The 25,709-nt window shown below is 38.9% G+C and overlaps 1 protein-coding gene across 13 annotated transcripts in view; it reads left to right on the forward strand.

Moving 5' to 3' along the window:
• Positions 1 to 25,709, forward strand: part of MAST4 (microtubule associated serine/threonine kinase family member 4) — a 278,548-nt gene that overhangs the window by 131,932 nt on the left and 120,907 nt on the right. For 8 of the 13 annotated variants that reach the window (XM_072922412.1, XM_030258923.4, XM_030258924.4 and 5 more), the window contains one exon: positions 5,033 to 5,064. The exons of 1 other annotated variant lie outside the window; for it this stretch is intronic. In XM_072922412.1, the coding sequence (XP_072778513.1) occupies positions 5,033 to 5,064 (32 nt within the window). 4 more of the 13 variants (XM_072922415.1, XM_072922418.1, XM_030258928.4 and 1 more) reach the window with 4 other exon arrangements.

Here is a 25,709-nt window from a genome sequence, read left to right on the forward strand (position 1 = left end):
CCCCCAGCTTATCCTCAGCAAAAACATAGTAATTATTTAGGAAGAAATCCTTCAAATTCATTCCTCAAAGCAGTAAGTCTTGCTGTCACTGATGATGATAAGAAGGTGAACTGTGTGCCATTGCTGCTTTTTTTTTCCTTCCTGATGCTACTAATGCAGCCATAATGTTACAAATTTAAGCTGTTAAGGTCTAACACAGGTTACCAAAAAGCTGTCAGATATTTACAGTTTATGATGGATGTATGGATAGAGCAACAGTGTTTAAAACAAACCCAGCTCCTCATATTAATCTTATTATACTTAACACCTCACCAGCTGAAGAATGTATGACTGAAATTTGTTTTGAAAAGGTGCACTTTTCCAGACTACTTTTATGAGCAGCTTGAAACTCTGAAAGACTTCTTGGATAGTTGAAGATTGCAGTTGTTGGTAGATGAAGCAGATTTACTGTGATTGTTAAGTCAACCTTGTATTAACTATATTAGTTGTGTCTTTTGTAGTTCATTAATGTTGCAACTTTTTACTGGTTGTTTAAAACTGAAACAGTAACAAACAATATGTCAATGACATTTTTTTCTTCTTGCATATAGGGGACAAAATTCAGTATTTAAAATTTTCTCTAACTTGCTGGTAATCTTTACAAGGAATGTGAAGAAGGCTTTGGCTCAGAATGAAGTTGTGTTTTATTTGTTCAGTGTGATCTTTTTATAAGGCTGAATATCTGCACTGTGGTGAAGATACTGAACTTGTGCATACTGAAGTGTCTTAGAAGTGTGTAGGACCACAGGAAGAATCATAATTATTGAAATAATCAAAAAGCATTATTCTTGTCAAAACATGTTACTGATAGTAAAGTGCACAGAGTAGAGAGTTTGAACTGACTGACAGGTGCAATTACATTCAATATACCTGGTTCTTAATGCTACATCATAGCAATTTGGCACAGCTTGCACAGATGTATTAAACTGGAGAGAAGGTTTGTTATATTTTGTGACAATAGTTTTTGAGACACACAGGGCCTCAAGGCTAAGAGGCTCTGGTCCATTAAATCTGCTTTATGTTATTGCAATGGAATGAAGTAGCCCTAAAACTAGAGCACCTTGAACTGGCCAGAGGAGGATTCCATGTAGGGCAAGGGCAGAAGAGCACAGTGGGATCCTCCAGGGCAGAGCTGGTGACTGAGAACCATGCAGAGTCATAACGAAGGCATTTTTCTTTTTGTAATGCCCCAGGTGCTTGCCTGCTAAATATGTGATCCAAAGGTCCTGACCATGCTAAGTTTTACCTTCAGCAGTCTGCATGCATTGGATGCTGAGCAGTGGAACTAGGGCAGACAGGTCTTCTGTGTCTTCTGCTGAGGTTTTCAGAAAGGAAACATTGATCTGCCAGAAAACTGAAGTTGATGCAGGTCATTTGGAGTTTGTTTAACTGAGATCTGAACTGGAGCACTGCAAGCCTGAAGAATGGAATACTTTTGGTTTGGTATAATTCATCCCTGTTGAAAGTGGCTGTGACAAGAACAGCTGGAAGGGGCAGGGTAAAAGTGTTGTCTTTAACTTTTTAGTACAAACAGTATTTTGTATACCTAGGAAAGAAATTATTTCTCTAATCAAAGCTATAAACTAGACCTAAGCCTTATGTAGAGCGTTTTTATGCTTTTCCCACCTGTTCTGTGTAGAGCTAGCTGTGGAGCTCGATTTACTACTGCAAAGCTAGCATCGTGTTGTTGAGCCTTCTCAGGAGGGAGAAAGTCTGTAGGGACACAGACAATAATCTGTTAATTCCTTCAGGCTGTGGAAAAATCTCTGGAGCAGGTGAGCCCTAAGTAACACCAAAAAAATCATGTAGGAGCTGTAATAATTTGGTGTGATCTGAGAGAGAAAAACAAGTTTCACTTTACTACATTTCAGGTTACTTTTTTTTTCTTGGAAGTACTCCAGCTGGAGAAGCATGAGAGAAGTGACCTTTCATTTTAACATCATGTAATAGATAGGACAAATGTGGAGAGAAATATTATCCAGGAAGGATATTTGTTTTATTTCAGTACTTCTTTTGTTTATGTGTATATTGTTTTACAATCCAGTGTTAGAAATGCAACGTTTTGTAAATTGTCTTGTATGAATTACATACAAGTGGTTTTGCTTTATTTTTTATGTTATATGGAGTGTTCTTGGCACTTTTTAGCATCTTTAGCAGTGAGCCGTTATTCTTTTGGAGCTTCGTTTGATAGTCGAAAGTAGTGCTTCAGCACAGCATGCATGAGAATGTGCCAAGAGACTAAAGTGACTTCAGGTTTCTACAGAAGCCAGTGCCTCTTATTTGTGCTGCTGTTACAATGATAAACTACAACCAAAACACTCCAGTTGAATAAAGGAAAAAAAAAACAAACAAAAAACCCCCCAAAAAACAAGAAAAAAAACCACACCACAGAGATTCATAGGAAACAAATTTAAAGTACACGTTGCAGCTCAAACCCATGTACGACTTGCTTGTACCGTTTGGCAGCTTTCCCACAAGCATTGTCTATTACAGCATGACAGTGCCTACCATTATAAGTAAAGTTACATGTTAGAAATAGAACACAATGACATTGTAAATATTAAAGAAAAATAAACACAAAGGGAAATACGTGGGTTCTAACTTGTGGTAACATTTTGTTCATGATGAATGTGACATTTTAAATTGAGGGGAATTACTCAGCTTCATAATGCAATATTGTATGCAGGTGTAACTGTTCTTTTGTACGTAAGCACATATTATGCTAAAAGATGTTGTTGTAAAATGCAAATTCTGAACAGTTGCTGGAACTTCCTAGGAAGTATGAGAACTTGTTACCAGGGCCCTTAATCCTGCTCTCCTATGCCTTTGCATTACGATGTCTAATTGCATTGTTTCACACTATTTTTTCCTTCCTCATTCAGTGAACAGGATGGGTGGTACTCAGGAATTGAGCTGCTACTTGATATTTTAGTCCTTATCATTCAGTTAGCAGCCCAGGCTTTATTTACTGTACACCATTTAAAACTGTGTAAAGAATACATAATTATTCATTCCCTTATGGCCTTTTATCTAAGGTGCCTGGCTGAACTCTTTTTGTCCATTTTATTATATTCTCATATGTGTTTTCTGGTCAATACCTATATATTTATTTGCTCTGTGAGATAAATGCATGTGCACATACACAGATTGCATATATGTAGTTTATTTACTTTTGAAAGAGAATTTTTCAGTTACTCCCTTTGATAACTTCCAGAATGGAAACTGAGTGTCTGTTACATACTTTAAAACAGGTTATTGTAAGCAAACATTAAAAAATGCATTTAAATTTCTAAATGCATCCAACCACAGAAGTCGAACCATTTGCATTGTCCTGGTTTAGGGCAAATTTGGGAGAAAACCTCCAAAAGGGGTTACTCTAGAAAGCAGTTTTAAGCAGGCTCTCTCCCAGCTGGTTCAGGGAAAAAGATTCCCTCGGCTCACTCAGTCTCTTTATCGGTCCCTCCTGCACTGGAAATGCCACAGCTCAGGCTGGGCCCAGCGGGCTCCAGGAGTGAGCTGCTGGTGCTCTTCCAGGTGTTCAGTCCAGAGCAGGTTTGAGCAGGTCCAAAGAAAAAGAAAAAACACAGTCCAGGGAACTTCTCTGCATCAGCTAGCTAAAAGCAAAGGAGAGCTCTGTCTGGCTGTCTTATTTGTCCATCCACAGACAACACAGTCCAGGAGCAGGAATTTGGAGGAGTGAGTGCAGTGTCTGAAAACAAACTCCACGCTTCTTCTCTTCCCCCTCTTGCTCTCAGTCTTAAAGGTGCAAAACTTATTTCTGGGCTAAACAGACGAATGGGAATACAATTCACCATCATAAAGTCACCCCAAGACACACATAACCTTACTTTTCAACAAGGATGATGCTCTTCAACTTCAAATGTATCTTGACTGTGTATCCTCTAGGTCAGACAAGTTGTCCTTTTATTTGAATGCAATTGATTCTCTCTGCTGGACATGACTGCGAAGATAGTGCTTAACTAATGTAGCATTCAGGTTCATGTGAGAAGTGAAAAGAAATGAAGGTAATTGAACATTGGAACAGATTGCCTGGAGAAGTTGTGGGTGTCCATCTTTGCAAAATGTTGAAAATGATGTTCAAAATCCAACTGGATGTAGTTTTGAGTAATTTGTTGCAATTGCATCTGCTGTGAGTAGGCTGGCCAGCCTCAGCTATTCTGTGATTTATACAATAGATGATAATATATGTATTGTGGTATATGTATTTTGCGTGTTTCTGATGGACAAAACTTTATGGATCTTGTGGCTTTCTTCTACACTAAAATAACAGAAAAATGATTGTTTTCCAGTTTCCATTTGACTAGCAGGCTATCTCAATCCCATAAAAAATTATTTAATTGTTAAACTGTAGTTTGACTGACTATTTAACTGTTGTCAGCAAAAGCTGTAGTAAAGTTTAACAGCGGTGTTTCTGTTGTTATGCTAGTACTTTGCAGAAGATTGTAATAAATTCTAATTATTCATTGTGGACCAAACTATTATGTACTTAAAACTTTTTGGGTTTAAGAATATAGTGTAGAAAGCTTGGTGGCAATGGTCACCTGTTCAGCTTGTGATCCTGTTATTAACAACTTCTGTGAATTATGAATATTGTAAAGAACTTAGTTTATCTTTGTCAGTGAGTTTTGCAAATTTTACAAGTGCTGCCAGTGCATCATAGCTGACTGTAAGGCTTTTCCATAAGATCTGTCTATTGCTTGAAATACTTTAATGTTGCTGCTACAAAAAGATACAGACTTTTCCAAATGCTAATGTTAATATTTCAAATAAATATTAATGTTAGTATTTAACGGTGTTGATGTTAATATTTCAAATAAGAAGGGAAGGTGGTACATGTGACATCTTTTACTGTCCCAATATACCACTTTTGTCTCTCTGCTACTGATGGAATGTGAGGATTGTGATACTCAAAAAGACCACCTCCAATTAAAATATTTTATTGCTAATACACTGTAACTTTTTTCTGTTGCAGAAAGAGTTGAGCCTTCCAAGAAGAGGAAGTTTGTGAGTATATGAAGTTTTTCACTGTTGTGCTTAGATTTGTAGTATGTATTTTTGACGGTTTTAGATTAGACTAGTTTTCTTTTCAGGGCAGTTAGAATGGAGGTTAAATATGGCAGTTGTTCTGCCTGAGAATACATACAAAGAAATGAAAATTGTAAATGAAAACCTGAGGGCTGTGTAGTCACCATTTTTATGCCCATCTTTTAGAGAAGCTATTTTGAGGGATTTCCAAAGGGATGAAAAGTCCTTAGGTTCAGGGTTTTGTTTTCTATTAAAGATTTTTCTTGTTAGAAATCAAGGAAGAAACATGTTTTCTTTGTGAATAATAGAAAAGAAACTTGTCATGCTTACGGAACAGTGCTGTGGATGAGAAGGTAGGAAAAAAGAATAGATGAGTTCTACTAAATGTATAGGATTCTTAAGCTACTATTTTGATTATGTAAATAAAGACTATATATTCTTGTATAAATTGTTACTTAGTTATAATAATATGTACTCAGATGCTGAGTCAACTGTACTTTGCTCGGATTTCTGTACCTTGGCTTTGATGCTTCAATGGTTTTGACCTGTTTGCTTTTAAAGCTTGTATTTTTTATTTGCATCTGTCTCATTTCTTATTCTGTATTAGTGACTTGTTTAGAAAGTATTGGGATAAGAACATCATTAAATGTCTTAAGAAGCAAGCTCTGTTCACTTACTGCTTTCTTTGAAAAATAATACTATAAGATAATCTGTAGAATATTGGTGACAATTCTGGGTAAAACCCTGTGCTCTTGCATGAGAGGCCGGTTACTTGATTTCAACTTGATAGTGCTGTGTAGGTTTTAGTGATAGTAGGTGATATACGTGAATAACTGAAACTGTAACTGCTGGGAAAGTGCAGTGGAGTGCTCTGTTGTTCTGACTCAAAGAACATATCAGAAGTCTGTACTTAATAGGATATCTGCTCTGTTGGAAAAGATTATTGTTTTAGGTTTGGACTCATGAGAATTCTTATGGTACACACTAAGCAAACCCATTATGTAAGAAAAGTAAAAAAAAAAATAGAAAACTATTTTCCTGTCAAGTATTTAATTATTTAGGTGTTTCAGTGACAGAGAGAAAAATGTTTAAAGAAAATAATTTTTGGTGCATTCTTTTGGTGTCCTTGGTGCTTTATATTAACCTGAAACTGTTATGTGGGTACAAGACTGCCTCTGTTGAAGTTAATGGCTAAACTGCAGTTCACTGCAGCCAGAGCCGAAAGGGGCTCTTGGAACTTGACCTTGCTTACTCTTTCTAGGATGTTTGATATTGAATGTTATTAGTTAGTTTACTCCAAATCTGAAAAATGTCTGCATCACAATCACTTCAGTTGCGTTCAATACTAGTTTAGCTGATCACTGAGATACTAGTGTGCTTTCTATGCTGAGGCTTTGTTAAAGTGTAGTAGAGAACACAATCTTTTCAGCATAATCATATCCAGTTATTAAAGTGCTTAGGTTTCTACAGATGGCTGTAGTGGGTTGACCCTGGCCGGTGCCTGGTACCCACCAAAACTTCTCTATCATTCCCCTCCCCAGAAGCGAGAAAATACAATGAACGATTCATGGGAAGGGTAAGGGTAAGGGTAAGGGTAAGGGTAAGGGTAAGGGTAAGGGTAAGGGTAAGGGTAAGGGTAAGGGTAAGGGTAAGGGTAAGGCTAGGATAGGATAGGATAGGCTAGGCTAGGCTAGGCTAGGCTAGGCTAGGCTAGGCTAGGCTAGGCTAGGCTAGGCTAGGCTAGGCTAGGATAGGATAGGATAGGATAGGATAGGATAGGATAGGATAGGATAGGATAGGATAGGATAGAGATCACTCACCAAATACTGTCACAGGCCAAACAGACTTGAATTGGGAATACCGATCAAATTTATTACTAAAAGAACCAGGAAAAGGAGAAGTAAAATAAATATTAAGAACACCTTCTCACACCACTCCATCCTTCTCAGGCTCTACATTTCCCCTCTCAGTGGCACAGAGAGACAGGGAATGGAGGTTATAGTCAGTTTCATCACATTGTTTCTGCTGCTGCTTAGGGAGAAGAATTCTTCCCATGGGAGACAGTTCTCCATGACTTCTTCAGTGTGAGTCCATCCCATGAGCAGCAGTTCTGCATGAACTGCTCCTGTGTGGGTCTCTTTCCACAAGGTGCCGTCATTCAGGCACAGCCTGCTCCAGTGTGGGTCCCCCACAGGGTCACAAGTCCTACCAGGACCCTGCTCCAGCACAGGCCTCCCATGGGTTCACAGCCCCCTCTCAGGCATCTGCCCGCTCTGGCCTGGGTCTCCTCCAGGGGCTGCAGGTGGATCTCTGCATCCTTCTGGATGTCCATGGGCTGCAGGGCCACAGCTGCCTCACCGTGGTCTCACCATGGGCTGAAGGGGAACCTCAGCTCCGGAGCCTGGAGTGCCTTCTGTCCCTCTTTCACCAGCCTTGGTGTCTGCGGGTCTGTTCCTCTCTCATATTGTTACCCTGCTCTTCTCTGGCTGCAATTACAACTGTGCAATAACTTTTTTTTTTTTTCCTTCTTAAATCTGTTATCTCAGAGCTGTTAACATAATTTCATTGGCCCAGCCTTGGTGAATGGCAGGTCTGTCTTGGAGTTACCTGGCATTGGATCTGACAGACACAGAGAAAGCTTCTAGCAGCTTCTCCCAAGTAGCCACCTTCTAGCTCCCCTGCTACTAAAACCTGGCCATGCAAACCCAAACAATGATATTTGAAAATTGCTTTAATAGTGCTTAATTAAAAGGGCTCAGATTACTGTAGTCAGCAGTAACTGTGACATCAGGAGTTATGTGCATGGGCTGTGTTGATTGCTATATTTGTATATTATATAAATGTTGACATGAAGATTGAATTTCAAAATGTGAAACATCCTATGTTTTGATTTATGTAGACATCTAGAGATCCTGAACTGTTCCAGGCAGGCACATCTCACACCATGTTTTGGCGCTTCAGGCCCAATGTCATGACAAAGACTCAGCTTTAAACAGGGCAGGGAGAGCTATTTCGAGGATGAGCAATCTTAGCATAGTTGGCATAAACTGAGAAAAAGACTTGTGGTTGGCTGAGAAGTGAGCTTCTCCATGCTTGGAGCACCCCCTGGCTGTGTTAGCTCAACTCTTTCTCTGGACACGGGCAAAATTGATCCAGGTTGCAACTAGCTTCATGCAGTTCCTTCAGCATGTTAAATTGCCCAACTGCACAAATGCTTCTTTCTGGCAGCAGGGTGTGGTGGTTTGGAGTCAGGATGAATAGATGGGAGCGTTCTCTCAGGCTGACTCCAGCAGCAAAAAGACTTTATGTAAGCTTAGCCTGATTGTAAACCTGCATAGCTGTTTGTATCCCACTTTGCAAGTCCATTGGAAACTGAATAGGAGTGTATTTTTGCACACTGCTACAATGGGGATGGTTATTTATATCTTGGTAGAATATTTTTATTGATTTATTTGTTTTCACCAAACCCTTCCAACCCTAACCTGAGCTCAGTTGGTTAGATCATGGTGCTAATAACACCAAGGTTGTGGGTTTGATCCCTGTATGGGCTGTTCACTTAAGAGTTGACTTGATAATCCTTGTGAGTCCCTTCCAGCTCAGACTATTCTGTGATTCTGTAATATCAAGCAAGGTACTTGTGCTTAATGTTAAGCCAGACTCAGAAATACGGATTTAATTTGATCATAATTAAATGTTGCTGTTTGTGAAGCACACAGATCCTCTTATGAACCAGGGAATGCCTGATAGCATTTACACATCCCTATCCATTAGACGTTCATAGTGTATCTAGCACAACCAGATAGCCACATATGATCTCTCAGTGTGTGTTAAGCAGGTGAGTTTCCATCATTGATTTAAGGTGTAAGTGTCCTTATACTGATTTGTTTCCTTATATACTGGCAGTGTTCAGAAAAATTAAAACTTTTTATAGACAGAAGGCATGAACTCAAACGTTGTGGCAAAAAAATTGCACTCAGCTTTGAGTAGGTACATTCTGGTTTAAAATGGCCTTCTCCTAAAATGAAATTTACAACAGGCTTCTCTGAGGTCGAGAGGAGCCTTCAGGAACAGCAATAAATGAGAACTGAGTAAGTAGAGGCAGTTACTCCTTCCATTAAAGCCTCAGTGCTTAAAGTACATCCCCTAGAAGCAAAATCCTTATTTTTTCACACTAAATCTGTTCTCTTTCCGTGTTAATTTGTTTATTTTTTCAGTTTCTGTTAGATTTGGAGATGCATTGCATTGATGTATTTATTTTTGGTTCATCTGTCCTTCTCCTTACAGTTCTGAAACTAACTTCCATAATTATAAAATATGGACTCAAGTTCAGTACCAGCATTATGCATAATCAAATTACATAATCTGCTTGCACAAATGTCAAAATTGGTCACAGAATTTACCTAAAATTAATTTATGCATTTCAGTGAAACAGTTGATACCCTTGGATAATAGGAACATAAGATTGTGGCCAGCCAAGAATTCAAGAGAAACAGTAGATAAACCCACGTTTGCTTAGGTGCTTGATTAAGTAAGTTTCAAGAGACACGGAAGCAAATTTATAAGAAAGTCTTTTTATCAATGAAAAATATGGACTGTTGGTTGCCCTTAGGGGAAAAGTGAGAATGATTAATAGTGTGGAAAAATAAAAGAAAAATAGCTCTGAGGCTTGTGTCGTGTAGGTGGACAAAACTGGAATATGTTTGACAGTTTCTATGTGCACATAGACATCTACATAATAAAAAATCAGCTATGTTCATAGGTGATGTGTTACATTAAATTTGGAGAGTGGAGTAGATTAATTATTGTTGCTAGGTAATGAATTTCTCCATTCTAGTATGGAAGGATTGTATTCCAGGAGATACTCTCTTTAGCCTGTGTTTGATTCTCAAGTTGCATATTTTCCAGTCATTACTACCATTGTTTCTATCCTCAATTTTTAAGGGTTTTCTGCTCCTGTCACTGAGTGGAATTCTTTTTCCCCTGCATCTTTTGGATTCCTTGTGATTGACAGTGAAAAACTTGGTTATGTCTTTTGTATAATTTAGGAGCCAACAGTTACTACAACATGGCCCTTTTCCCTCACAATCTTGCGTATTCAGCCTCCGTAAATTCTGTGCAAGTGTGCTGCCCATTGTCTGTGTTTACTTCTTTTAAAGTTGTGCTGGTCTACCAGGGAGATTTGTGGCTCATGCAGTGTGCTGGGTAGCCTTGTTGGCACCTTCCTGTTGTCAGTGTATGGTCTACTGCAAAGAAGTCCTTTGTGCTGTGGAGAGCACCGACCTGTATTCTAAATATCTGCCCTCAGAAGAAAGGAGCCAGTTGCTGAACATCAGGAGTCTGCCTGCCTTGCATCTTCAGTTAAGCATTCTGCCATTATAGATTTTCCCCTTGAAATTTTCAATATTATTGCCATTCCATTATGTAAAGTATAGGCTGACTTTCTACAGATCTCATGAATAACAATCATGAAATCCCAGTGAACCACTTCTGTTTTCTCCTCAGAGGAGGAGGGAAGTGTTTTCCCCCCTCTTTCCTATTAAATACAGACTGTAATGTTTTTTATTATTGTCAGTATTCTAGACCTGTACTGTAGTGTATTTGTTACCTACAGTTATGTGTCCATAGACAGACTTGACAATTTTAAAGCAGACAGCATGGCACCAGGGCCTTTGTTGGCCATAGTTGGGAGTGTACCTGCTCTATAGTTAGGTTGTACTGGCTGTACATAATATTTGTGAACATAATGTTTGTGGCTGTGGCCATTCTTGCCCCTACCACCACTTCTATCCCTCTCGAAAACTTCTGAATCGTTTTAATTTCCTTTCACCCTACTATCTGCTGCCTCCCTTCCCCCTGGGAGTTATGTGTTGTGCTAACTGTCTTACAGACTTTTGTTGACTGAATGCAGTCCTTTGCATGCTCTGTTTTGCTGGAGGTTTTCCAATTGTCTTTTCTACCTTTGTGTTAAGCCAAGTACCTTCCTTGCAGGCATCTTCTCTGGGATAGAGCAGTGAGGAGCTAGGGCAGAGGTCCGGACACAGGTTCAGGCTTGCAGAATTCACTCTGTGATTGTAGTTTTCTTATAGGCATGCCAAGAACCTGGTTGCCTGATGGTTTGTGAATGTGAGGATGGGTGATGGCTCCTGGAAGTAAGCTGAGGGTCAGGCAGCACATGCAGTTTTAGCAGAGGGGTTGATGGCTCACCAAAAGACTGGACCTTGCAGGAAACTGAGTAGGTTACTTCGGCCAAAAGCATGGGCGGCAGGAAGGTGTGTGGCTTCTGTGGCAGTCTGAAAAGGAAAATGGGGATTGGATAGCAGAAGGACAGTGCTCTTCTTTTGTAGGTTTGGGGAAGGAAAATATTGCATTGGCATGATACCATTCTTTTCCATAAGGGCTAATCAAAAAGCTCTGCCTCTGTGTGGTCTCTAGTGAGTCTTTACTCACTGAGTCAAGGCAGCAGCCAACCTGGCATTAGGACATATTACTTCCATCTATGTACTCTTCTCTGCCATCTCTGTCCTCTTGTTTTTTCTCCTAAATATTGTAGGGTTTCTATTTCTCTGTCACATTTTTTCCTAGCAAGCCAGTTAAGCTTAGACCTGTGAGGTTTAATGAGGTGTATTGCAGCAGATCTCACAGGCATGTGAAAAGGTCAGAAAGGGTACTGGGGATAAGTGGATCCACATTATTGTCATGCTTGCCTGAAAAGGGTAGCAGATAACTGCCACAGGGAGTGAGTGAGTCTAAAAGGCTGACACAGGGAGTTTCTTACTTTATATTCATTGTGTGTTGACTGCCACAGTGCAAAAGGCAGTGTAATTGCATATATCGCATTTCCTCAAATCCCAGTGGCTTCACTCATGAATGTTTAGAGTGGTCATGCCCCTGAGCAGTGAAGACAAGCATGGTGTTGGAGACAAACATGCTATTGCAGGTGCTCCTGACATGGGGCTGAGTGTGCTCCTGTAAACAAGCAAGTTCCTGCTGTTCTAGCCTGAATGGAAAAGCTCTCTTGTGCCTTTGTAAAATTTTGCAGGGCGTATGGATACGCCATAGGGAGTGCTTTTCTCCCCTCTGCTGTGTGATACTATTTCGCCATCAGGTGACTGGACACGTACTACATTTCAACACAGTATGTGGTAGAAACAGGATTAAATCAGCCATGTTTATATTCATGTGTAGGTATGGCCTTGACACCCAGACTCAGCTGTTCTGTAGTACTTCCCAGTATTGCTGAGATACTGCTGAAAATGAGCTTTTACAGATCATTGTTTTATTTTGTGAATGCTTTTCTCCTAGATTCTGCTAGGAGAAATGTAAAATGTTTTTGTTTGCATTTAAAAATGGCTGTTTTTATGGTTGACGTGCCTGTCAGAAGTACCAAGAATATACCCACATATATCTAAATCCAGAAAGATTTTAGGTTCTTGCTCCATAAATCAGAACTTTGATGGCTTTTTTTAAAAGTCAAATTTTTACCAGTAAGCCATACCAGCAAATGTGTCTTGGTAGGATGGAGGCATGGGCTGAGGATATTGTCAGTTTCAGGAGCCTTTTGCTTTGCTTCTTATAGGCTAGAAAGGCTAAGCAGGAGATAACACTGGGCTGCAGGTGTAATGATCCTGGTTGTCTGATTGTAGTCATTATTTTCCATTAGTGGCCTAGGTGGTAGACTAGATGGTGTTCATGAAGTTTGCAGCAGACAAGAAGCTGGGAAGAATGCAAGTATGTTGAAGAACAGTATGGGGTTTCAAAATCATTCTGACAACCTGGAGAAAATACACCAAGTAAAACAGAACTTCTACTCCTGCAGAAGATACTGCAGATATTCAAGATAGTTGATTAGGAGTTAGTTTTCAGAAGCGATCTGTGAGGTTTAAGGTACCACAGTTGCTGTTGGAGAGCAGTGTCTGTCTTGTGCTGGGAAGCTGATGTTTTGAGCTGCAAAGCATGCAGCATTATTCTGTCCCACACAGAACTTACAAGGCCATATATTGGAGTGCTGTGTATTGAGGTTAATCAGCTGGAAACAGATGACACCTCTCAGCTGCTTGGAAAATTTGACATGGTATATGGAAAAATATTTACTGTGCTGGGGCTATTTATTTTAGAGAAGGGAAGGCCGAGGGATGTTCATGGAAGCCTTTCAGTGTGTGGAACATCTCCATGAGTAGGAAGTAAAAGTATTATTGGGGTGTACAGTAAGATGTAATGTGTTTAAATTGGTTCAAGGGGATTCATCTCAGACATGGTTGAAGCAGTGTCTAAACAATGTAGCAGAGGAGTATGTACCTGGGAGTGCTGTGAAATCGTTATCAGTTTGTAAGAAAAATGAGACAAACATCTGACTGGAGCAATAGGAGTATTATAGGTATAATGTATCTCTCTTGGGAAAGGAAAATATGACCACTTGACTTTTCTAGCTCTCTTTATAAATGGTCATTATGTCTGTGGGATTATTTGCTCAAACTTTCTGCTGAAACTTGATTCCATATATTAAGCATCCGCTTTGATGGGAGAAAATACAGTCTCAAAATGGACAACATAATTCATTTGTTCTGTCTGTAATGACAGAATTCTCTGTGGAAATGTGTATAGGGCTTTATGTAAGCATAAGACAGACCAAAATAAAGACGCAAGCTTCCAACTTCCTGAGGGTGGTTTTGTTTGGGTTTTTTTTTTTTGTTTTTTTTTGGTGAAGGACTGATGGTTCTCTTTCAGCTGCTTACCTCCATTTGGAGCACTTGCCTACCCATTTGTTTAATAACAAAGAGAACCAGAAGATGAATTTAAAAAAATAAAATTGAAACATACATGGGGTAGAATGACAGAATTATAGAATTGTTGGGAAGCCGGAAGCCTTTCCTGCAGGCATATATGTATTCATATGCATGGTAAGGTCTTAACAAGGAATCAGTTATCAACCTGCCAAAACAGAGCTTGGTAACTCTGTAGGTATATATTAGTTGTTGATGGATGGGTGTAAGGTTTTGAAAGAATCCAGCTGCAGGCTGGACTGTGGAATCATGAAATTTCCTACTTATGCTTTAACTATTTGAAGGAGATATTCAGGTACCATCATGATCTTGAAAAACAGTTCAGTAGATATTTTTTATTCTTCAAAGTTTTTTATGTTTTCATTCTTTTGACAAAAAAAATCTATACAGGAAAGTTAAATGGCATCAGTTAGCACTGAAATATAGCTTAAATGAAGACCAGATGAACAAAGAGCCTGGGTTTGGGTTATTCCTGTATAACAAGGGTCTTGTCTTTAAAAAGAACAACTGTTTAAACCTTGTGTAATGTAGAGCTCTTCAAAAAGTAGATCTATTTTTGCCACTAATTTTTAATGCTTTTTTTTTTTCATGAAAGGCAGTTCAGACTGAGATCATAATTATTAACATGTAATTTCTCAAGCTTTTTACCATTATAATATTAGTTAAACGTCTGTTGACAAGAGACTTTATTGGTTGAGCTATTTTTATTGCTCTCTAATTTTTGTTTTGATTTTTTTTATTCTTACAGTGTAAGAGTGGAATATGGTAGGAGATTGTTCAAATCTGAAGCTGCTGCTCTAGGTGTTTTCAATTTGAAAAAACCTGGCAAGGAGCATGCTGTGCCATTGTATTGATTTTGCATGGGGTGTTATTTTTGATCTTGTGCAGGCAGGTATGAAAATGATGCTGCTTAGTCAAGGGAGATGGGACATTGGTTGGTGGAATATGAGGAAGGCTGCCCTAACAGATTGCCAGCACCTCTAACACCTCTTGCTGGTGTCATCTATAGTAACAGTTCAGATGATAGGAAGAAGAATAGGGAAATATTTCTCTCATTCTTTGTCCACATACCTTCTTAATTTTTATATGTCTTCTGAGCTCTCGAAGTTGCAGGACCAGTCAGTATGAGTCCTGCTTTATATAGGTAAATGCACCTCTTCTACACACAAGGCAGCTGTCCTGGCTGTAGGGAATAGTTAAGAAGTACCTGTTGAAACTCACTGTGGAGGAATGGAAGTGGGTGAGGTTGCAGAGAGATTTTGCCAAATTTTGGCTGGTGGATGTTTATTGGTTCCTTTTGTCCGCAATGTTTTAGGATCAGTGGTTTTAGTTAAGATATTAAATGTGACAACCAGTTGCTGGGTTAACTTACAGCAATTCAGTTATTTCTAATGTTTAATTAACATTGCTAATAAACACATTATTTTGATCCATTCCATTTTTAGCAATACATACAATACCATAAAGCTATCAGCAGAATGCACAACTAATTAATAAGAAGTTATTAAAATATATTTGAATTTAATAGTGCTTTCTAGAACTGTAATTTTGAAACAAGTTCTTTGCAGAATCGTATGAGTTAGAGCTCTAAATAGACTCTGTCATGTGTTTCAAGACCACCTAGTCTTTTGCTGTACACTCCAATAGCACATTAATAAAACGTGTTATTGTAAATTGCTTAGTGGTATCAGATTTATGGATATGCCTTTAAATGTCAATAGGTTCATGATGTTAACAAGACTTAGGGCTGGAAGGAGTTGTCTAGTATGTCCTCCTGTTGTGGCATACCAAACAGTCATGCTCATACTCTGGGAGTTCATAGTGCTCTGTGCTGGCATGTATTGAACACAGTTATCCCAGGGACATGCAGGTTCTACCAGTATCTACCCACTGCCCTGCAGTGACAAGGAATTTATTTCTGCATGTCATGCTGAGCCCATTGTGTGAACTGAGGTTTTTGGGTGCAGGTGAATGCAGACACCTTCTGTCATTCGCATCCACTTCTTCCCTTCCCCAGGGAAACCGACAGGACAGCCCACCTCCTCCTCCTTATGTAAGCTGACCAAGATAAAATATTCCTCGCAATTACAAATTGGGCAATTACTGTGAATTTGAGCATATGAGTAAGACATACCAGACAGGGATCTAAGGAAAAGGATTGCTTTCATCATCTGGTATTGCTTCCTTAGCTATGACCTGTCTCAAAGACTAATGGGAAAAGTAGGAAGTAGCCAAAAAATCCTGAATAAACTGGCCAGTTAGATCAATATGAAGAATGGTTTCTGGTGTTTTCTGGCAGATAGCTAAAGCATGAGGTTTGCTTTATACACATTGTGTTGGTCAGTCTGTTGACTTCAGGCAGAGGTAACAAATGGGAAGATTCATATTTCAGACTTTTTTTGTTTGCAGTTATAATATGCGAAGGCATGCTGTGTTGAAAGACCATAAAAAGTGATTGCGTGTGTTTTTTTCACCCCATTCTTCTTGTGCTGTGCTTTGCATCTCACTGATGCCAAGGAGCAGTGTTGCACTCAACACAGGATGCAGACATCATTCCTGCTAGAACTTCTTTATAAACTGTGGTGCTAGCAGTGAAGCAGCTGTGCTTGCTGGAAATGCATGAATGTGTGAATTGGTGTGTTAAACAGATTAGATGACAGAAATTCAGATGAAATAATCTGTTATTTAAGGACTATGACAGAAAGGTGTCATTATTATTTGAGAGTTGATAACTAACATTAGAATACCTTTGGAAAACATTAGCCAAGAGCACCTGCAGAACCAAAGGATGCATTAACTTTTTAATTGTATTACTGTAATTGTTAAATGCTACAGAATAACAATAGCACCTGCATTGTTAATGGTGTTATTGTGCTACCATTATTTAAGGGGAAAAAGCAAGAATAGTCAACGTCTGCAGAAGAGAGGGGCTTTGAAAGTATACAACATTAATAACTGTGCTATGGATGTAATCCCTTTCTGGTTTGTGTTTCAAGGAAATAAACATTTCTCTGTGTTTTTCTGGTTTTGCTTGGTTTTAACCAGGTGTCTGAGATAACTAAACCAGAGACCTCAGTGAAAACATAAATGAATAATTTGAGCCATGTTTTCCTACATCTTGTTTTCTAAATTTGCTCTTGAAGTAGCTAAGAGGAGACCAGGGTTTGCATTTGCAAAGGAATAGAATACTTGCAGCCCTTCAGTGCTATGAGTGACTTTTTGTTTGGAATTCTTTCCAGATGAGACATTTTCTTTACAAAAGTTGTGTCAGTATAGGCGACATCTGACAGTATTTTCAGGCTAATCTACATTTAGCTTTTGTATTAACAATAAGCTTTCTTGCTAACTTTCGCTTCCTTCCTCAACTCTGTGTTGGTGAGATGAAATCTCAGCAGTGCAAAATTAAGAGCAAACAGATGTTTTGATGAAACTTGAAGTCAGCTTTCACTTGCAAGGCTTCATCTAATTTAATCACTGGAGTTTTTTTGCCCCCAGGTGCATGAAGCAGATCCCATTTATTCCTGCAAAAACTGTAAGACTGCAACAGTGAGAAAAATTGATCTTGTACTCTGGATTCATCTCTTTTTGTCAGTGAATCGCAATTTTCTAAACTTCTGTCTGGATCAGGCAAAATGTATTGAAAAAGAATTTTCATAGTCAAGCTACAGCTTAGTCTCAGTTTAGAATAATTTACCATTAATATAGTGTGAGGTTGTTGCATGAGTCAGCTCAGGAAAGATTTATCATGAACATGAAATAGCCCTTGGATGCAGCTGTTTATGTTTAAATGCCTGTACCCGACTGCCAGTCCCACTCAGTTGGGTTTTAGACAAGACAAGCTCCTGGTATTTGTCTTCCTGCAGGTAAAATACACTAAGTGCTCAACTGTTGTGTTTCATGAAGTAGTGTTTAGTAGTGGCAGACTATTTTCTTTGCACTTGGAGGAAAAAACAAACAAAAAGTGCCTTTATTGTGGACTTCTGTTAACTTCAGCAGTAAAATTTGCCTTATGGAAGTAGTGTGTAAAATTTGTTTTGCAGTCTTGATGGAAACATACCTTCATCTCCAGAGCTAGGCCTTTTGCTAGTTTACAGAAATAGTTCTAGTGCCATCCTGATTCACTGGAGTTGGCTGTCCTCCTCGAGGTGTTCATGCTGTCTCCTAGTCTTTGTGCCTTCAATGAAAAGTTAACAGTTTTATAGAACAACAAATAGTACTTTGGTGCAAGCTACATGTGCACGTGTTTACATAGCTAACTGAATGAAGCACCAAGCTAAAAGGGTGGTATGCACAAAGTTAAGCCCTTCGAACATCCTTTAAGGCTTAACTAAAACTGTAACATGTCTGTATAGAATCACAGTTTACCTGTCAAAATTTTATTTCTCCATCAGAAACAGAACTTTCCAGCAACTGAAGAGGTATTATGTACAAAAGATATTTTTTATCAAAGGATTTTTAAGGGAAGAGATCTTGGTTTGAGAGGTGCTGAGCAATGGGGATAGGGAGCTGCCTGTTCCTGACAGCTAAGGAGAGAGCCAGGAACTTGTAGTACCCCATACTCTGCTGCTCTCTTGTTGAATTTCTGTTCTTAAATGATTGTCTCCAAACTCAATAATGAAAAAGCATGGCAGCTTCATCAGATAGTTTCAGTGTCAGAGTTGTTTGACTGTTAGACAGTTGATTCTTGCACTGTATTTTTTACGTTTGAGAATATCTTCGAAAATTGATGTTTTGTGTGTGTTCTGAGTAAAATTTGAAAAACCTGTCTGACCATGCTCTTCAGAGTTGGGCACCTAACTGACCTTTGTGCCCTTGAAATCTGTGCACTCACCCATTGTGGTTAGTGAGATGGAATTTAACTCCTTTGATTGAATTCTTTCTCTTTCTTTTGGGAGGTAGGAGAATTTACAAATTCCTTTCAAAAATTGCTTACAGGATGCTTGCTGGGAACTCAAGTTAACCTTTAGAATCCAGGTGTCTGCTATGTTTTAAAAATTCAAATGCATAGCTCTGTGTATCCTTTCAGGTTGTTTTCAGTGACTATAAATAAAGGCTGCAGATAATATATAACATAAATTTAAAATACCTTCCTGTAGAAATATGTAGGAGATATAAGATATGTAACTGAGAATTTAATTACTGTTTTTTACTGTGTGGTTGAAAAAACAATCAAGTTCACCAAATCCAGTTCAGCAGTTTCCCTAACTAGAAGATTTCCCTCTGTCTCTACAACCTTGCACCTGTGAACTCGCTAATGTCTCCCAAAATTAAGCCAAAGACCCAAAAAGCAGCAGCTTCATCTGGTCCTGTCTTTTGACTAGTCTGTAGAAGTTGTCTACCCGCAGAGCAAGTCCAGAGCTCCAGCAAAAATAAAATCATGTGGTTGACTTTTTTATATTGTGTACAGGAAAAGTAGGTGGGTGTGATAAAATATTCTAGCTCTAAAATTACTACAAATAAGTATTTGCACTTTGCTTTTCTTGTCTTTTGTAGAGCATTGAAAAAAATGCTACTCCTCATGGAACAATTCATAGTATATATTTATTAAAATTGTAATCTTGGAATAAGAGTGAGTGCCTAAAAAAGGAATATAATTAAATTATAACCAAAATCCCACATAGCAGCACTGATTTTCAACTGTCTATATAGAGTGTTGTGTAGTGGTTTAAGTGATCCTAGTTTTAATACTGAACTTAATACACTTTTCTACAATTTCTAGGTTTGGCTTTCACCTTTAATATAAACTATAGAGTATATCACTTTAAAATTCAGGTGCAGATGTGATAGAACCAAATTCTTTTGCATTAACCTTTGTGTTACAAGAATGTATTTGTTCTGAAAAGCCTTGGCAATTAATTTTCTCCATTAAAGGAGAAGAGCCTGCTTTTCATTCAGCAGTTTGTTATTCTTTTACTGCAGAAACAGTCTGTTTGCCACGGACAGGGAAAATGTGACTTAAAGAAGATGGCTCAATCCTATTTGGCAGGATCGGAGGGGGTGGCGAACGCTGGACATTTGCCAAGAGAAACTGTGTTAAGCATAGCATCTGTTTTGCATGGTGGGCTGGTGTAGCGAGGGGGACCACTGCATCCTCTGAGGTGCAACGTGTGTGTGTGTGTGTGTGTGTGTGTGTGTGTGTGTGTGTGTGTGTGTGTGAGAGAGAGAGAGTGAGTGTGTGCCGGTGTCGGCGCAGTGACGGCTGCTGCGGAATTCCGGGGATGAATTACTTGGTGTGCACAACTGAAGGTGCCGTTCGCTCCGGTAAAGCCGTGCGGCGTGCACTGCCCCTAACCTGAGAGAGGCAGCCTGCGGCTCTTCGTGACAGCTAGAGGTGGAAGGACCCCAACTTGTGGTCCTCCCCCCGCCCCAAGAGATCCTTAGTCTGTTCCTTTATAGTGGTTCATCTGGCTCTCTGTCATCGCCAGAATGCTGCCTGTGAATGTGTGTCATGATTACAATAGAGTGTGGTAACACATAACAGCAATGAAAGCCCAGCGGGAAAGGCTACAAATTCCGGGGCTGACCTTGGAGTAAGTATTGTCTGTCTTTAATATTTTAATGGTTTCTGCATGATGCTGGCTTTTGTGCAGTCAGGAGCTTTTAACATACGTTTGTGCTGACAGCCTGGGAGCACTGCAGCTCCAGGTTGAAGGAGCACGCTTTCAATGCATTGCAGTTGGTTTCAGCAAATGTGTGAGCCTGGAGCCAGGATATTGCAGTGTGTTTGGAAAGAAAGCGTTTCTGCATATTTAAAGTTACTGAATCTCAGTGTATGAAGCATTGTAGGGGAAGAATCTGTCAGTAGGCCATGGTGACTGTCTTTCTCTTCAGCTCTCTGTTGCTGTTTGTTTATCCTGGTGCTGCCTTTTAGAAAGGCCTCTTTCAGTGCTGAATAATGGAGAGCACTGTGAGAGATTAAAGCATTATAAAAATTCTATTTGTGAAAATTCATCAGGAACAAGACATATTTTACATACGTAACTGCACTAATGACCTGTATTGACATTCTGGAGGATTCCTGATAGTTTCTTCAGTAAGTATGTTTACCTAATTTAGCAGTGTGTTTACTTATACTCGCTTAAAACTGATTAACTAATTTGTGTGCTTTCAGCTATTTAGAGAGTAGCTAAATGAAAACGTGTAATTTTAATGTATAGTGATATTAAGTGTAGTCTTATTCATAAATGCCAGCATACATTTACCCCATGTTAGTCAAAGCCAAATATTTATTTCTATGCATACATACCTGTAGTCTACACTGACATGTCAGGCATGTATGTATGCATGTTACAGCCACCATGAGAACTTGCTAATTTAATCTAGGTAAATAGATATGGCTACATCAGATCATTTAGTATTCCCTGGGACTGCCCCATTCTTGCTGGATTAGAAAAACCCAACAAAATCCTGAATGCTGCAGATGCCTACAGTAAAGTTATTTAGCTATGAAAGGTATTATCTCTGGCATCTGCCATGTGTTAAAGATGGGGCTGTAGGTAAGTGTGCAGCATAGCAAATAATTTATTCTAATAACCACTTGAAATGACAGAGCACTTTATTCCAAGGAACAAATGTAGATGTCATACTGGTTCCCCAGAACTACATTTGTGAAATGTCTCAGGAATTCTGCATTTTAGTCAGGCATCTTCTGGTAAGAGTAGTGTGTGTTAGCTGTGGCAGGCTAAGCTCTAGATATTTTTCTGAAAAACACCAAAAAAACAGCATTACTAATTTCTCAAGAGTTTTGGAGGAGGGGTCTTATCAAAGATCTCATTAAAATGTGTTCCATGAATAATTGATAATTATACTTCTTTTGAGATGTGGCAATTTAAATAAATTTAAATCAGTCTTCACCGAATTATGTAATCATCATGTGAGAAGAACATCACTAGCTGCAAAGGACGAAAAACGATTTGTGTTTTTCAGTGTATGTTTATGGTTTTATAATATGAGGTAATTGTTTACTGCTTCCTCCTTTTTCACAGTAACCTAACATAATTCCACTTGCTTTGCCATATTTTCAAAATATTTAATACTGATAACATTAATAGTTATATTTTAAATTCAATATTGATAATTGTTTTTGCTAAAATGTTGTCTGGATATATTTACTTTTTCCATATATTTGAATGATTTTTATCGTCATACTTGCTACTTTTTGAACTTGATTTACCTGTAGAGAAAAGAAAATACCATATTTTGGTTGCTGACACATAATGATTTCCACAGAATCATTCTCTCATGATTTACCAGAGTTGAGTCAATGCAGACTTAAATCATGTCTCCCAAACTGTTAATTGCAATCATTTCAAGAAGAGCATACCTAGGGGGGAAAAAAATCCAATTTATTCCTCGTATCCTGAGTCTCATGAATTTTCTCTCAGTAAAGTTTAAATGTTGGGACTAGAATTATGTTGTCTCCCTGAGAAACAAGTACAGTCTGTCTACTTTATATTCATTACTTGCAAAAAGCTCCTTGAAAGAATATTAAATCCAAAATAAAGCATTCCACATTTAGTAAGTGTAAGAAGTAGTGTTGTCATGCACTGTGATAATTTGTTTTAACAGGTTTTCTTAGGTCTTAAAAAAGCAAAGCTGAAGAGCGAGTTCTATAGAAGAACTGGATTGACACACCAGTATCATCGCTTGGTGGGAATTTTTAGATCCATAGTACTAGCACATCTGATATTGGATGCCCTCAGAATCTGTGGCATTACTGAGACTCTGATGTGTTGCAGTAGTGAAAATGAGGAAGAATATGAGTAGCTACTAGCCAGTGTAGGACTTCTGCTTGCTGTGTGTGAGCCATCCAGTAGAGGAAGGGTGATGCCCTTTTCCACAGAATATTTCTAGGATTTGTTCACAGCAAGGTGAATCAGGGGTCTCAGTAGCTGGGCTTTGAAGTTAATATATTCTTCTTATTCAATGCCAGAGGTTTTTTTTCCTCTTCTTTTAAGCATGCTGGCTTTAGTAGATTCTTTGTCCCCAGCTGTTACTCCATAGCAGTCCTGTTACTCTCCCTTTGCTGCAGCCTTGTGCTTTTGGCCACTTGGTGCCATTTCTCCTCTCCCTTCACTTGGACTATCTTTGGATCAGTTCCAGCTTCCCCTCACTGCTTCTGAGGGTCCAGTGGACCTTCATTGGACCATTGGAGGTCCTGATGGAGACTGGTGGTGGTCTGTGTGGCCTGCCTCTACATCTTACATTGCAGTGTCCCCAGGAATCACAGTGCACGCATTGACTGTGCAGCACTGGATCATTTCCCAGCCTACAGTCAGTCAGGGCCCGAACTGACTGGTGGACAAAAGGGGGACAACGGGGGACAAACTACCAGCTCTGCTGCAGCAGAGATGAAGAGATAGAGCAGTTAAAGTGTACAAGTACAAAAGCAATTTTTAAAAGTCTGTACTGTACTGATCATAAAGAAACAACAATCCTTCCAGCACATGTTGTTGCTGGTCAGTGCAATGCAACACAACAGAGCGCCCCAGTGGAACAGCCAAAATCTGCCTGTTGAGCCACACCTTTTTCTGCAGGCCTGCGTGGACTGGCTGGTATGAACCTGGGTTCAGTTAGCCATTTTCAGAGTGATAGACTGAGCCTTAATGGATCTTGTCAGCTCAGAAGTACTGTTGTGCTAGCACAGGTAGTCTGCAGTTAAAACCAAACGAGCTTGCACTCAACTGCTGGTGCTCTTCTGTGTGCCTTCTTCAGAGATTATGAAAGCACAGCCAGCAGCCAGAGAAATTTACTCATACACAGTAGCCTTGTCAGAAATTATCTGCGGGCCCATTCTTGTTCAGTGTGCAGGTCCCTGCCAAACTTTGTGCTTCTCCAAGGCATCTCAGAAAGGAAAACGTTGCAAAAATGTACAATGTTGAAATTGGATTCCTTATCTGTTCTGGAAGCAGTAGTACTCTTCCTGCTGAAATGTTCAGAAAAAACCTGGATCAGGTGTCCACCTTGAAAGATTTTGAAGGCAGCATGTTAATATCTGGCAAACTGTTACACAATTGAGAAAGTGGACCTTAGCTGTGCTTAGCATATTTGCCATCTGCATCTCCACTGGGGACAGGACAGGAATGCTAGCATTGGCTGGCTGCAAGGGTCTGGTACAAAGCAGAATAAATCTTTATGAAGATGAGCTGAAAAAGTTCCCCATAAGCTTCTGCCTTCGCTCAGTCTGCACAGAGTGGTTTTTTGACAAATTGCAGTGAGAGGCATGCTATAAGCATGTTTTTTAAAAGAAGCTTTCTTGTGAGTTTTATGGAGAACTGTGCATAGGATAGGATGAGTATATTTTGAAAGAGCATCTCTGAAATCTGGCAGTGGCCAGGTGTTTTTTTGAGAAACCTTTTGAACGGAGATGTACTTGAGGCAACTTCTTGAAGTCACCTTTGAAGTCAAATGCTGAAGTAAGAATTTTATGGATTAATTGTTTCTATCCATGTTTGATTACCTAGAAGAAGAACTTGGTGTTTGTGAGGAAACATTTCATAAAAAAATTGAGGCTAACTGGAGCACTTCTAATTTTCAGTATATGTGCAGATTTTAGGCTCTCAAACTGGAAAATGTTATTATAATTTTTATATTACTGGTGGAAGTTTATAATCAGTTCTAGTTATCCTTATGTTTTAATAAATCTGATTTGCATATAAAAAACTTAAACCACAGCCCCCCAAGATTCTTTAAGAGGAAAAGAGCACCCAATTTGCATATTCTGTTCCGTTAGATGTCTAAAAATAAAGTTACCATGTTTCACCACTCTTGAGTCTTTGGACACAAGTATTGTTCCTGGAAGAAGTCTAAGGTAGTCAAGCATATACATCAACACCAGTTCTCATATTTATTTTCATTTAAATCAATTTTCATTTTAAGTCGAAACCTGTGTGGCTGCTGTCAATCACTTCATTCAGGAGAATGGTCATGTTTTGGTTCTAACCAAAACTCCTTTCATAACTCCTACACTAAAACATGCAACTCTTGCTAAACCTTCTGTTCACTAGAGATGACATTATTTTAACTTGCAGTCTCACCCCAAGGAGCCTGAGCCCAACCCCAACAAGCCCCTGCAGTCCATGCAGTCCTCTGTTCGCTTTTCATTTTTGGAGGTAAGCAAGTAAACTTCCATTGTTGATGTTTTCTTCTGCATCCAAAACATAATGATCAAAACATATTGCAAAAGGAAAATTGAAAAAAAAAATTAAGTATGTCTCTGCAATCCAAAATACATTTTACTTGACCAGCTGCTCTTCTGAAGGTAAGTATTTTATGGAAAAAAAACTCAGGATAATACGTATTTTGACACCTAGTACACAGACTCAAGTTATTAATGTATAATTCTGTGTTGCTTTGACTGCTTAGAAGTGTATATGAAATTTTATAGTTTGCTTCTTGTGATCATGCCTCAGATTGTATTCTGTTATGTGGGAAGTTTAAGGTGCATTCAGAAATGAGGGTGATTCATGAAACACATGGTTATTTTTTGCTTAGTGAGGGCTAGTGGTGTGCTTAGTGAGTTGAGTGATTCAGAAGAACACAAAGTCATATTCATTAAATTGGTAGGACTGTTTTGTCCTCAGGACTAGGAGGATTTTAAGCTTCACTTCTGTTTCAACAGTGTTCTAGATAAACCCCAACAGCCACATACAACATCTTTTCACTCTCTTCTTTCTTCAACTGCCATGTTTGTTCATAAGAATAGGTTTTTTTTTTGCACTTGTCAGAAACGTAGTTATCTTCATGAGATCAGAAAATTATTAGTGATAAAAAATACTTGATAATCCTTCCTGTTATGTAAAATCATAATAAATAATAATAATGGATGTTTCTGATGCAGAAAAA

The sequence above is a fragment of the Taeniopygia guttata genome, chromosome Z (assembly GCF_048771995.1).
Source record: "Taeniopygia guttata chromosome Z, bTaeGut7.mat, whole genome shotgun sequence".
Taxonomy (NCBI): domain Eukaryota; kingdom Metazoa; phylum Chordata; class Aves; order Passeriformes; family Estrildidae; genus Taeniopygia; species Taeniopygia guttata.